Source organism: Periplaneta americana, chromosome 16 (assembly GCF_040183065.1).
Source record: "Periplaneta americana isolate PAMFEO1 chromosome 16, P.americana_PAMFEO1_priV1, whole genome shotgun sequence".
Classification (NCBI taxonomy): Eukaryota; Metazoa; Arthropoda; class Insecta; order Blattodea; family Blattidae; genus Periplaneta; species Periplaneta americana.
This window is the reverse complement of record NC_091132.1, coordinates 180224074-180237892: the sequence shown is the minus strand read 5'-3', so window position 1 is coordinate 180237892 and position 13819 is coordinate 180224074. Positions and strand designations below refer to the sequence as shown.

The 13819-nt window shown below is 34.2% G+C and overlaps 1 protein-coding gene across 1 annotated transcript; it reads left to right on the top strand.

The window, feature by feature from the left end:
- The first annotated feature begins 1785 nt into the window (after positions 1 to 1785).
- Positions 1786 to 13341, top strand: LOC138692127 (zinc finger protein 83-like). Its single transcript, XM_069815105.1, has 4 exons — positions 1786 to 2038; positions 2974 to 3111; positions 5359 to 5441; positions 8611 to 13341. Exons 1-4 carry the CDS (start codon positions 1925 to 1927, stop codon positions 10001 to 10003), a joined length of 1728 nt encoding a protein of 575 aa, XP_069671206.1. The 5' UTR covers positions 1786 to 1924; the 3' UTR covers positions 10004 to 13341.
- Positions 13342 to 13819: the final 478 nt, after the last annotated feature.

Below are 13819 nucleotides of genomic sequence, written 5' to 3'. Positions count from 1 at the left end.
AAAATATGAAGTTGGAACTGATGAATGGAGCTCCACCAGGGTCCATTTACGCTTGCCACCCTTCAGGATGGATACAGACTGAGCTCTTTACACAGTGGCTACGTCATTTTATTGAGCACGTCAAACCTAGTGCACAAGATCCCGCCGTGCTCGTGTTGGATGGTCACAGCTCACACACGAGGAATTTGGACGTAATTATGCTGGGCAGAGAACATAACCTCAGCATAATATGCCTCCCGCCACATGCAACCCACAAAATGCAGACGTTGGATTTGAGCTTCATGTCACCTTTCAAGACTTATTATGCTCAGGAGATAGAACAATGGCTTAGACAGAATGGTGGCCGAGCTGTAACTATCTACCAAGTTTCAGAATTGCTTGGGAAAGCCTATGCCAGAGCAGCTACGGTAGAAAGTGCAATGAATGGATTTCGGAAGGCAGGGCTCTATCCGTGCGATAGGAATGTCTTCCGGCAACATGACTTTCCTCATTCCAACACATCTGAATCGCCAATTGAACAAATGTCTCCACTTCAGCGAGGAACAGCTAAGGGAATTGATTCAACTCCTACTTCTTCTCAATCATTTCCACTTATTCGAGCAGCAGATGTGAGTCCAGTGCCTTCCTTGCTAAGTCAAACATCCAATAGGAGTTCCAGATCAGGATCTGCTCAAGTTATTACCAGCTCTCCGTACAAGCAAACGATTGAAGAATCCCTGAGCAAAAAAAAGGAAGCTGAACAGAAGAAACTCATGAATGCCAAGAAAAGGAAGCAAAGAGAAAATGAATGTGCTAAAGGAGGAACTTCCAGTGGAAAACGTCCTACGTCGTCATCACGGTGTGGCAGGTCGAAAAGGCGACTTCCATTTGTAACCGACACTTCTGATTCCGAGAATGACGTTGTCCAGCTTGAGGATTCGGATGAAGACATGTCAGAAGATGAAGAAGACGCCGAATGCCTGTTCTGTGCTGGACGGTTTTCGGAAGACAATGAAGGTGAAGACTGGATTCGTTGTTGCAAATGCTTCAAATGGAGCCATACACTTTGTGCAGGTTCAGATGACAAGATTATCATTTGTGATTTGTGTAAATGACTTGACTAACTCAAAACTTTCAGTTTTTCTAAAACTTAGAATTGTTTAGGTTTTCATTTTTCTATTAATTATTCAAATTTGATATTCTGGGTATATGATTATGCTATTTGAAGAATTAATTATGTATTATATTATTTTAAATTAATTCAAAACTCATAATACAAACCACAGTGTCAAATTTATATTATTTCTTTTATTGATAAAATCTCCCCATAATAGGTACATAGTGTCCTAATATGGGGAGAATGCAACTATTTTACAAATCCTGCTACAATTACCTAAATAACTATTGCACAAAAAGTCCTTACACTCAGTATGTTCCTTAAAGGCGTATGAAGTCATTTTTGAAGTTAAAACTGTTGTTCAATATTTTGCGTTCCTATAATTAAACCTAGAACAAATTGCTCCCCATATTAGACACACTTCCTCTATAAGATATGCATGAGAGAGTCCACAACTGTGGAGTAACGGTCAGAAATGACCCGGACTCATTTCACCGGGATTATCACCTTCATATCATTCAGACGCTAAATAACCTAGATGTTGGTACAGCGTCGTAAAATAACCCTATGGGTATGGAAAAAAAGAGACTGATTCTTGGACCTTAAATATTTACAAAGAGGAATGAAACATGAATTTACAACCATTCAGAATCTCGATCGTCTGTCTGATCACGTCCGCTTGAAAAAACTTCGTTAAGGATCTAGTCAGCCCTGACCACCTTGTACCGTAGCGGTCAACGAGTAACAATATTATAACTCGTTGGTAATGATTAATTACGGTAGAAAATGGAACAATTAAACGACTGTTATACGTAAGCCAACGCAAAGATGTCTTATTACTCTGAAGAATATGTGGACCAGGGACATGCTCCTACAAATGAGGTGAAAATTGATGAAGATCCGATGCCAATTTCGTTCCCCATGGTGAAACGTGAACCAGAGGTGAGTGGAACGCAAGGAATGCACTCTGTGTTCTTCCAGTGTTTATTTTGTATTTTTGATTATCACATACACTATCTCTTTATAATATTATTTGCAGTGCGTGTTAGTTTGTGATGGAGATAGAAGAAATTTGATGACAATATATTTTTTATTTGTCATGTTGTAGCAAAGCCTAATGTTGAACTGTTATCTGGTTTTATATTTCAAATTTAAAAACGAAGTTACAGGTTATACCTTATTCTTAATCGTTGCTAAGCTACACATTCCCGCAATGTAGATTTTTTATATTATCCCTAACGACACAAATTCATTTTTTTCTCTTTGTCTAAGTCTCAAAATCATTTTTCGGTTTCAATTGATAAGCCAAGCATTGAAAAGGAGGATAGGGGTGTTAGAGTTAGTAAGGTAGCGATGTTTGGGAATATTTTCTTTTGTGCAGTAGTTCAATGAAACAAAAGCATGCAGTGGTGGTTTTTCAATAGCTTCCCTTCATACACAAGGGATTTATAGCCTTCGAGTATAGTCGAACAAAGAATATTATGTGCTGACACCAGAACAATCCAGAGTCTTATTGTTTTTTACACAAGTACGCAAATAATGTTGTTAATCTAAACAATGTTGAAACTGCTACAATATAGTGCACAGTACTAGCCTATATTATATGCTGTAATGGCCAAAATATTAAAAAAACTTATGCACAGTTAACATTGCGTATTCATTGTCACAGACGTTAGTGACATATATAACGTGTTTTTGCATCAAAATATGCATCTGCATATAAATCCTTGACTTATTCATCATAATGTAAAGCACATGCTGCGAGTTATAATTATTCTGTGCCATACCGTCGCATAGAGAACAACTTGCAAAGTTAGAAGTCATCTCCTAACACCCTGTAATCAATTGCTCTTTTAAGACATTTGTTTGTACTGCAGGAACGAAATTTCTTGGATCATCACGTGACTGGCATAAAAGAGGAATATGAGAACCAGAGCTCTGATCTCTTATCAGAGGTAAAATGTGAGAAAGATCCCGTGCCAATTTCGTTCCCTATGGTGAAACTTGAACAAGAGGTGAGTGCAGCACAAGGAATGCACTGTGTTCTACTTCCGGTGTTTATCTTTATTTTGATTGTTACAGATACTACCTTTTTAGAACAGTATTTGCAGTGCATTTTACTTCATGATAGAGACAGAAAAACACTTATCACTATTTAGTGTTACAAGATAAGTCATGTTGTAGGGAACTAATTCTGGAGTGTTATCACGGTTTGTTTTAGATATGAAAACGTAAAATTCTTAATACATTTCACCGTTTACTAGTATTAGATTTTGTTTTAGATGTATGTACATACATTATCTCGTGATTTCATTTTTTTCACGTTTTGTTTATAAGTATTTACGTATTTGCAATGTATCTTATGTAGAATATTATCTCACGCATAAAGAGAAAATATTTTGTAATTTTTTTTTACGACTTATAATTGATTTTGAGTCGATTGCAGAATAGGTTCTCAATTTCGCAAAATGTTCTGATATATACATGCAAATACAGCATACATGATACTGTTGTATATTTTATTTACTCTTAATCTGTCAGTGAATTGCATTTAATTTTAGTAATGGTAGAGAAACGTAAAATTAGAAAATTTATTTTGCCATTTTTCAATTACTAGAACTAAACATTATATTTGAATTTCCTTTACTTCTTATGACTAGACTACAACTTAGTTGAAATTCGCTGGAAATTTATGTAGTTTACAAAATTGTTCAACGAATTTTCTAACCAATTTTTTTCTCTACGATATGATATTCAGTATTGTCATAGCAAAGGGATCTTTGTGTACTGGAGCTTTTGTATAATTGTATACTTAATGATTTTGCCTGGCAGAATTTATGGAGCAAAACTGGAAGAAAATGTAATGAGCATAGAAGTACTATAGAAAGCGAACTCAACTGAATCATTATATACGGGTTTATACCTTATTCTTAATCGTTCCTAAGCTACACATTGGTACTAGACATTGTCAGAAAAATGGGGATTGTACCAATTTCGTTCAAAAGTGTGGAGTTACAATCAACATGTCTGATCGTGTGACTAGCAAATCGGTGTCCAGATACAGATTGGGACAATTTACCTGTTTGAAGTTTTTCAGGTATTACCCCTTAACCCATTGAGAGAAAATGCAGGTTAACTTTCGGCACTGAACCGTAGACACTTTTCGCTGGCATTATCACCTTCACTTCACTGAGACGCTGGATAACCATTGCAGTTGTTAAATTGTTGTAAAACACTTACAAAATCCACCAAATTCGTGACTAGAACTTATTGAATTATTCGTTCATAGAACATTTCTTCTATTATAAGTGGTTAAATAGTTACTCTATAACAGTCATTTTCCACCAGCGTGGCTGTGCGTACTCATGTGATCCATTGGTGTGCGACAGAATCTCGAATATGGCACAAGTCAACATTCAGTGAACAAAGTGTGGGTGTGCAAGCAACAGAGAAGAGAATGACAGATGCGCATCTAGGGTAGCCAGATTAGTAAAGGTCCAACCTTAAAATCTATCGTATTTCACATGTTTATATAAATAGAAATGTTTCCTTGCATTAGGTATCTTATCAAAACTTGTAATAATATTGTATCATGTCGTATCTTCTAAATATAAAATTAAGACAACATTCATAATACTGTATGTTTGACACTCATATTGCAGTGGAATAATTTTTTCTCATTAAATTTTGCATTTCTATCATAAACTTAAAAAAAAAAAAAAAAAAAAAAAGAAAAAAAAAAACATAAAAATGAAAAAGTTGTGTTAGTTCAGTTTGTGAATAATATGTATTTTGATTCTGTTCTCAACATCTTTTGCGCCTTTTCACCATTCAGAATATTATCATTCCTCGGTATGTTGACTAAAAATAAGTCATATAAAATTTAAAATATTTTATTTTATATATTAATGCATATACATTTATCTCATTTATTTGGATTTTATAGTACCGGTACTCGTTCCCTTCTTAAACTGTCAAAATTCCCCTCCTGCTTGAAGAAAACAGCTTTACATTATATGACTGCGCTACAGGATGTTAAATTACATTTTTTCTGTGCCACATGTTGGAAAAGGTTCAAAACCGCAGATCTACAAGGAAAAAAATTGCCCCACGAAAAATCTGGCTCAAGAAATGTCCTACATTTGCTAAAATTCTACTAGGCCTAATACAATTTAAGTGTCGTTCTGTGACATCTAAATTCGATGCGCTTTTCTTAATGTAAATTGTGCTATCTTATGGTTTTATTTGCTCTGTATTTCTAGGAAATGCAGACTGACTCGGACGTAGTGAATGAGGACCCAAGTGAGGAAGTTAAAGCAGAGGACAACGAGGTTTTGACGGAAAGGTGAGTGTGGTGTGCGAGTCTTCACGTAGAATTCATTGTGTTTGAAGTGTCTGTTAGCTTGACTGTTTAGAACAGATTCAGAAGAACTGTCTGCCAGAATCATCCAGCAATAATCAGTCATCACATTCACACTGCACTTCCCTTGGTATCTGGTTACCATAATGTACGGTTAAAACATTTCTTCATGTTCTTCAGTAAAAATGCGTAGATTTTCAGGAAAGTAATATAGATGGACATGCAAGTAGTGCACCTTTACACTCATATTCCAGCCGAGGGTTTTGAAGTCCTCCGACTTAATATCTACATTTTGTTTACAATTGAAGTTTTTATATTTCCCTAGAAAATTATGTACTACGGTTCTACTTTGTGTCCAATCCAAGCATTCTTCTGCAAAGCGTTAATCACAGTTGCAAAGTAACTGTGTAACATTAATTTGCCAGTTTTAGTTAATTGTATATTGATATATCTTTTACTCATTGATTAATTGATTATTTATTTATTTATTCATTTACTTATTATTTACGTACTTATTTACTTACTTATTTACTCACTTATCTAATTACTTATTTACTTATTTCATTTTTTATATATTTATTTAATTATTCATTTATTTACTTATTAATTACTTCTTTATTTACTAGCTTATTTACTTATTTATTTCCTTATTTATTCGCTTACTTATTTACTTGTTTCCTGATTTATTTATTTATTTATATATTTATCTATTTATGTACTTATTTACTTGTTAATTGCTCTTTCATTTACTTCCATATTTACTTATATATTTATTTATTTATTTAATTTATTTATTTACATATTTATTTATTTACTTATTTATTTATTTATATATTTAATCATTTATTTATTTACTTACTTACTTATTGACTTATTTACTTATTTATTTATTTATTTATTTACCTTTTTATTTATTTACCTTTTTATTTACTTACTCATTTATTTATTTATATATTTACTTATTCATTTAATTATAAATTTATTTATGTACTTTTTTAAATATTTATTTATTTACTTATTTATTTATTTAGTTATTTATTTATTCATTCATTCATTTATTTTGCTGTAGTTAAGGTCAGCATTCTTTCACTACCATAACACCAGATATACACCGTATTACAATAATACATATAATTGTACTTGAACAACGTTGTTTCACCAATTTATGATTTCTTTCTGTTTGGCCACTGTTGCCTCTTCTAGTTGGTAGACATGTTGGTGTTGTTATTAACTGATGCATGGTTCTTAGCTGTAAAGCCATTAACTCTCCTACTCTCCAATATTTCTCACACATAGTGAGTTTAGAGCAGTGTTGTCACGAAATCAGCACAGCAACTTATGATTTTGAAGTTACAGGATAGCCGCGTGATTCTCTGTAACAGACTGCATATAACTGTATGACTACTCAGTGTTCAGGCACGGATGTTTATGTTATTAATGCCTGAGATACGTCATGCACAATAATAATCACCAGTAAAATAAGTGTAATGAATTTATATAACATCTTCTACAAAAGACAAAGAAATAAGCCATTAACATTATTTAAAAATTGGAATATATCTGATATGGATTTAATATTTTATGACTATTTGTTTACAAACTAACAGTACCTTATGTTAAATAAGATAGGATATTCTTCTAGGCAAAAATATAATTTATTGTACTTGAATTATATTGTGTCACGAAACATTGGAACACTGAACCATATACTGGCACGTGAATACATAGATACCCGACCCTACTAATCTATACTGAACTATAATTTGTTGGTGTAAATGTGGCTTCTGTAGTTATTACTTCTTTGAACAAATGGCGAAGATAAAAGTCGGTGTTGTAAACCGTACCGGACAAATAATACCGCATTATAGAAATCAATACTTTATCCCACTCTACTGATTGCAAAACTACATTGGGCTTAGCGTGATACCGCAGATATTGTCAGTTATGATAATAATTTCTGCTTGAACTACGTCATTTTCCCTGACACTTTGTAAGCGCCCCAATAATGGTGAAACCTTTTGAGACTGAGGGATACTGTTTCATAGTTTGTTTGGTTTTTTGCATACTTAGCTTCTGACTTATTCTGTGAGTAAAAAATTCGCTTACATGATCATAAAATCGAAGGTCAGATGTCTTTGAACGTCAGTGTACAAATTGAACAACAAGGAAAGCTAGTTACTTCCTAAGCTTTTACTTGATTGCTTGTATGTTGCAATTGCAATGTGTACTCACAATGTTGAAACACGTTTTCTTATATCACAAGAGTCATTTTTCTCACTTGAAGGACCTGCTGCAGACGCTTCATATTTAACGAATATTTTTGGTTATAACATTCTCTATATCAGGCTATATTACGTTAGCAGTTGCAGTCCATAAATCTGAACAGCAATAAATTATGCTTTGTTAATCGAAGTTTGTTAAGTTTCGTGGATGAAAAAACTGGTTACAGCTATACATACTGCCGAACATTGATATTGCTTCTGATATAATTTTTATTTTATTATTTAAAATAAGCAGTGAAAATTGAAGTAATTGAGGATATTGTGATGATGCCTCCAATGCTATTTACTCTTTAGTATGAAGTCGAGTGACGCACTCGGTTAAATTTGTACTTTCCTAAGAGTCTAGCACAAAACTGCAGGTAGAAGATGGATATCAGAGGACGGTAAAGTTAGAGATAATACCAATTCAAATTTACTCATGAAGACGCTTGCTACGAAATTGAATCAATAATGTTCCACAGCGAATTTTCCTGATTTTAAATTCATAAAATTAAAAACTAAAAAGGTTTTTATATATGACTATAATGAGAGCTAGAGAAAGGTATTGGGCATTTGCAATTCCTAATTTCGAAATAATCGCATAATTTAGCCCACTCAAACACAGGGGACTTTGAACAGAGGAGATTATTAAAAAAAAAAACCTGACAACAATTCTGTAACGTGGTGTAATCCATAATAAATTTATTATTCAGGTGAAGACCAAATAGTTGAGATATATTTCTACTTCCTGTGTTACTAATAAATTAATTACAAGCTTGTATCTCTAATCGTAATTCACCTTGTCAAGAAATAGCTTTTTTTTTTATAATATTCAATAACTGAATGTATATTTGTTGGGACTCTTTCATAGACTGATATTATATTTACTTCAGGATTGCAGCTACGAATGAGAGGACTGAATCATCAGAATTGGATAGTCTTTCTCTTGAAGAGAACGAGACTGTGTGCGAGATTCCCAAGAATTCAGATTCCACCGCAAAAGCCGTGCGGACTCGTGAAAGTGAGAAGCAAATGGAATTAGAATCGTCTAAAACATGTTTCTCGTCTGCGGAAAAACTCAACGGCCATTTATCCACGGACGTAGGCAAGAAATCTTTGAAATGCGATGTTTGTGGCAAGTGTTTTTGTCAGTCAAGTAATCTAAGAAGGCATGAACGCCTTCACTCAGGCGAGAAACCTTTCAAATGTGATCTTTGTTCTAAGTGTTTCTGGCGCTCTAGTCATTTGAAAGAGCATTCGCTACTACACACAGGCGATAAACCTTTCAAATGTGATGTTTGTGGTAAGGGTTTCCTTCGCTCTGGTCACTTGATAGAGCATTCTCGACTACACCCAGGCGAGAAACCTTTCAGATGTGATATTTGTGGTAAGTGGTTCCTTCGCTTCGATTCCTTGAAACACCATTTACGACTACACACAGGCGACAAACCTTTCAAATGCGATGTTTGTGGCAAGTGTTTTTTGCAGTACAATCGTCTAAGAAGCCATGAACGCATTCACACAGGCGAGAAACCTTACGAATGCGATGTTTGTGGCAGGTGTTTTTCGCATTCTGCTAATCTAAAAAACCATGAACGCCTTCACACCGGCGAGAAACCTTACAAATGTGATGTTTGTGCTAAGTGTTTCCCGCGCTTTGGTGATTTGAAAGTGCATATGCAACGGCACACAGGCGAGAATCTTTTCAAATGTGATGTTTGTGGTAAGGGTTTCCCTTGCTCCAGTCAATTAAAACAGCATTTACAACTACACACAAGCGAGAAACCTTTCAAATGTGATGATTGTGGTAAGTCTTTTTCTCGCTTATATTACTTAAAAGTGCATTTACGCATACACACAGGCGAGAAACCTTTCAAATGTGATGTTTGTGGTAGGGATTTCTCAATGTCTACTAGCTTAAAGAGACATTTACACCAGCACACGGGCGAGAAGCCTTTCAAATGTGATGTTTGTGGTAGGGATTTCTCAATGTCTACTAGCTTAAAGACACATTTACGCCGGCACACAGGCGAGAAGCCTTTCAAATGTGATGTTTGTGGTAGGGAATTCTCATTGTCTGCTAGCTTAAAGAAACATTTACGCCGGCACACAGGCCAGAAACCTTTCAAATGTGATGTTTGTGGTAAGTGTTTCTCGCGCTCCGATCATTTGAAAGAGCATTTACGAATACATACAGGGGACAAACCTTTCATATGTGATGTTTGTGGTAAGTGCTTCTCGCGCTCCTATACCTTGAAAGTGCATGAGCGCGTGCACACAGGCTAGAAACGTTTCACAAGTGATGTGTGTGATAAGGGTTTTCGCATTCGAATATTCCAAGAACTTATGAACGTCTTCGCTTGGGAGAGAAGTCTTTCAAATTTGATGTTTCTGGTAAGTGTTTCTCGCGCTATTCTTACTTGAAAATTCAGTTATGATTTCAACAGACGATAAACGTTTCAAATGTTAAGTTTGTGGTACGTTTTTCTCACAATCGACTGAATTGAGAAACCATGTTCGCCAGCACACAGGCAAAAAATCTTTCAAATAATAAATTCTTGTTTAGTGTTTTTCAGATTCGACTATCCTAAGAAACCATGAACGGCAGGGTACAGGCGAGAAACTTTTTCAAATGTATCTTCGTGTTGAGTGACGTCAATTGTTTCTGTAGTAATTGTAGTTTAACTAATCATGTGCTCAAGTCTGTAGTTCATAACCTTTTGTAATACGATTTTTGTAGTAAATGTTTCTTCGCTCAGGTAGTCTAAGAAGCAATGAACACCTTTACGTGAGAAGCTTTTGAAGTCTGTTCTCTGAAACGTGTTTCTTTAGGAAGACTATGTTAAATATGATTTCAAATGCACCGACGAAATGACTTGGTAATGCGGTGTTTGTGGAATGTGTTTGTCAATGTCCTGTAAGTTAAATTGTTGGGCTTGGTTCACAATAAACCGGCATCGAGACCTGAAATATTATTTAAATATATATAATGAAAGGTGAGCATTCGTAATTAAGCAGAAATTTGCAGGAAACTCGAACGTTAATTCTCTCTTTTGTCAACAGTAATCTCAAACAAAACTCGATTGGGAATTAATTGACAATTACACGATTAGGAGATAGTATATAAAAATTAGAATTAACGAAGTACTCCAATACAATAAAATATTCATTGACTTACGAAAATACAACTGTCTTCATATGTATTGCTGTACCTTCTCCACATTACAAATATTTCGCTAGATGCATGCTAGATGGCAGTAGTGAGTTATGATTACTGTCAATGCCTTCTCGTCGAGAAGTTCTCGATCTATATTACGATGGCAGTGTTACTAGTCAAGAAGGCTTTGTTGATTCAATTTCATTTTTATTAAAATAGTTGCATTCCACATCAGTTATCCGAATCCCAGTAATCAACGTCACTTGACAGATGATTTTCAATAAATCTTAATTTTAAACAATCTCTGATACGTGACTATCCATAATATCATATAGCAGAAGCTATAACATAACCTAATAATACACACAAGTGTTAGAAAAGTTTTAATTAACGACGATGATATAAAAAATATACATGAATTATTTTAAATGGAACGTACAATTTTCAAATTTGAATGTGGTTGGTGGTTCAATTGATGTTGTATTGGACGTGTGCGTAGTAGAATTGGAACTCGTTGATGTAGGCCTACATGGTGTATTCAACTTATTCAGGATTTCCGAATGGTGCTCTTCATTTATTTGTAAATAGGATTTCAGAGGATGCATAGGTGTGATCAGTGATTTTTATTAATTCTTGTTCTTGGATGCCAATTGCGAGTCATATTTGAAACTGCTGTGCAACGACTGGATTGGTTTGTAATTTCCTTTCTCTCTCTCTCTCTCTCTCTCTCTCTCTTTTCTTTTTTTTTTTTTTTTTGACTTCCAAACTAGGGCAGTTTCAAATGTTGGCAAACAAAGAAACAAATGCTAGGGACGCGATAAAATTGTGCGATAAGCAGCCATCATTGGTTGAAATACGTCCTTTCGTACCGTTTTATTGGTCTCAAGTAGTATGACGTAGTAAAAGTGTAATAATAATTATAAATCTATTTTCTCGTATATTTTGTAGTAAGAATGTTTCTTCATCATCCATTGTGTATTAAGACGAGGCCCATTGTCAGGAACTCCAAATGAGGCAATAGAACAAGTGGTCGTCTTCAAATAATTGGGGTGTACTATAAGCAGGAACGTCAGCTGTTGCTTGGAAATGAAATTGATGATAGGAATGATCAACGAACCTTTTAGTAGAAAAAGAAGCATCTTTTGTGGAACCCTAGAAAGAGAAGTAAGTGACTAATGAAGTGCTTTGGATGGAGTGTGGCATTGTTTGGAGCAGAAACATGGACATTACTACGAAGTGAAGGGAAGCAAATACAAGCATTAAAAAAGTATGTATGGAGGAAAATGGATCGTGTTAAATGGACACACTGAATAAGAAATAAGCTGTGTTGGAAAGAGTGAGTGAAGAATGAATGATACTGAAATTGAAGATGTAACGGAAAAGGTTGGGTCACTGGATGAGAAGAAACTGCCTAGTGACGGATATACTGGAAGGAATCGTGAATCGGAGATGAGTTGGGGGCAGAAGAAGATATCAGACGATAAACTATATTAACAATATTGATCTAGTGGAGAGAAAGAGGAAGGCAGTAAATGCCTTTCTGTTGTGATAATTTAGGAATGTGTTTCATGTGTAAAGATAAGCACAAAAACTATCTGGTTACACGTGGATCGGCTTTAATATAATGTGCAAATTTTTTATGTACAATTGGACGTTTTAATACACAAATACAATGAGAATTATTTTTCTACGTACCGCATCATTGCTGTTGCTGTTTGGGAAAGAGCAACATCCTCAACAGGAATTATGTTTGCTGTGAGTAATTGAGTACTTTTATTTATAATATTATGTAATATTAGTTGTCGAGTGCATACCTGTCTATTAAGCAATTTGTTCTCAGATATTGTTTAGTCTTCTGCCTGAAATATATTGAAATGTTCATTACGTCACTTTTTCTTGCCATACAATTGGAAGAAAAAATGTTTACGTAAAATACAATTTTAGGCATTAAAACATTAAGAGTACATATTCACTGTTCCTACCAAATTTTGTATTAGGTTATATTTCCATTGTTTTTCTCATAGAATTGTTACTTAGTGTTACATTAAATTCTTTTACATACTTGGTATGGATAAAAAGAATGCAGTTGATGATTTTCAATTTGTTGCAATAAGTAATAAACACGTTATACACACACAATTCATCTGTCATTTATGCAAATTCCCCTTTTTATTTACGAACACATTTGAAAACGTGCAACTTGTCAGCTACTGCAGTACAGATGGTTTGAGTTAGAATTTCTAGCAATACGCTCTCCAAGCATCGCTTCACTCTTTACTTGACGTGTGCTATAATAAAATATCATTAGGCTCTACTTACATTTCTGCGATAAATTGCCTCCTTATTAAAGTTCATCCAGGTATAAATATAATAATATGAACTTACACCAAATATACTTCACATCTTAGATTTTGTAATATTATACATTAGGAATATGTAGCACATATTCTCGTGTTAATTAACTAGTCAACAAGGGAAACCTAGTTAATTAGCACGTGAAAACAATATAGCTATATACTCAAGATATATTATAAATTGTTAGAAAGCACACTAATTAGTGATCAATTTGGCCTATTAACTGTAATATAATAAAGTCATATGTTAATACATTTTGAAGTATTTGATGTTAATTTATTGTGCGTAGACATAATTTTTAAGGGTTTGTTCACGAACGAATTTGTAGAATAATGGCTGTGATAGTGGTTCATTAAACGAAAGGTTCCAGGATCGAATCCCGGCACATTTAAAGATAATTAAGATATTCCTATTTAATATAAAATAGTCAGTAAAATGAAGTAGATGCAAAAGAGAGATTTAGAGCAAGGTATGGTGGTTGGATGTGTTATGTATGGACTAAACCATAAGGAACAACATAAAATTGGAAAAACACACAACAATAAAAAACAACATAGACCTAGTAAATAAATAAAATAAAAAAGACAAAC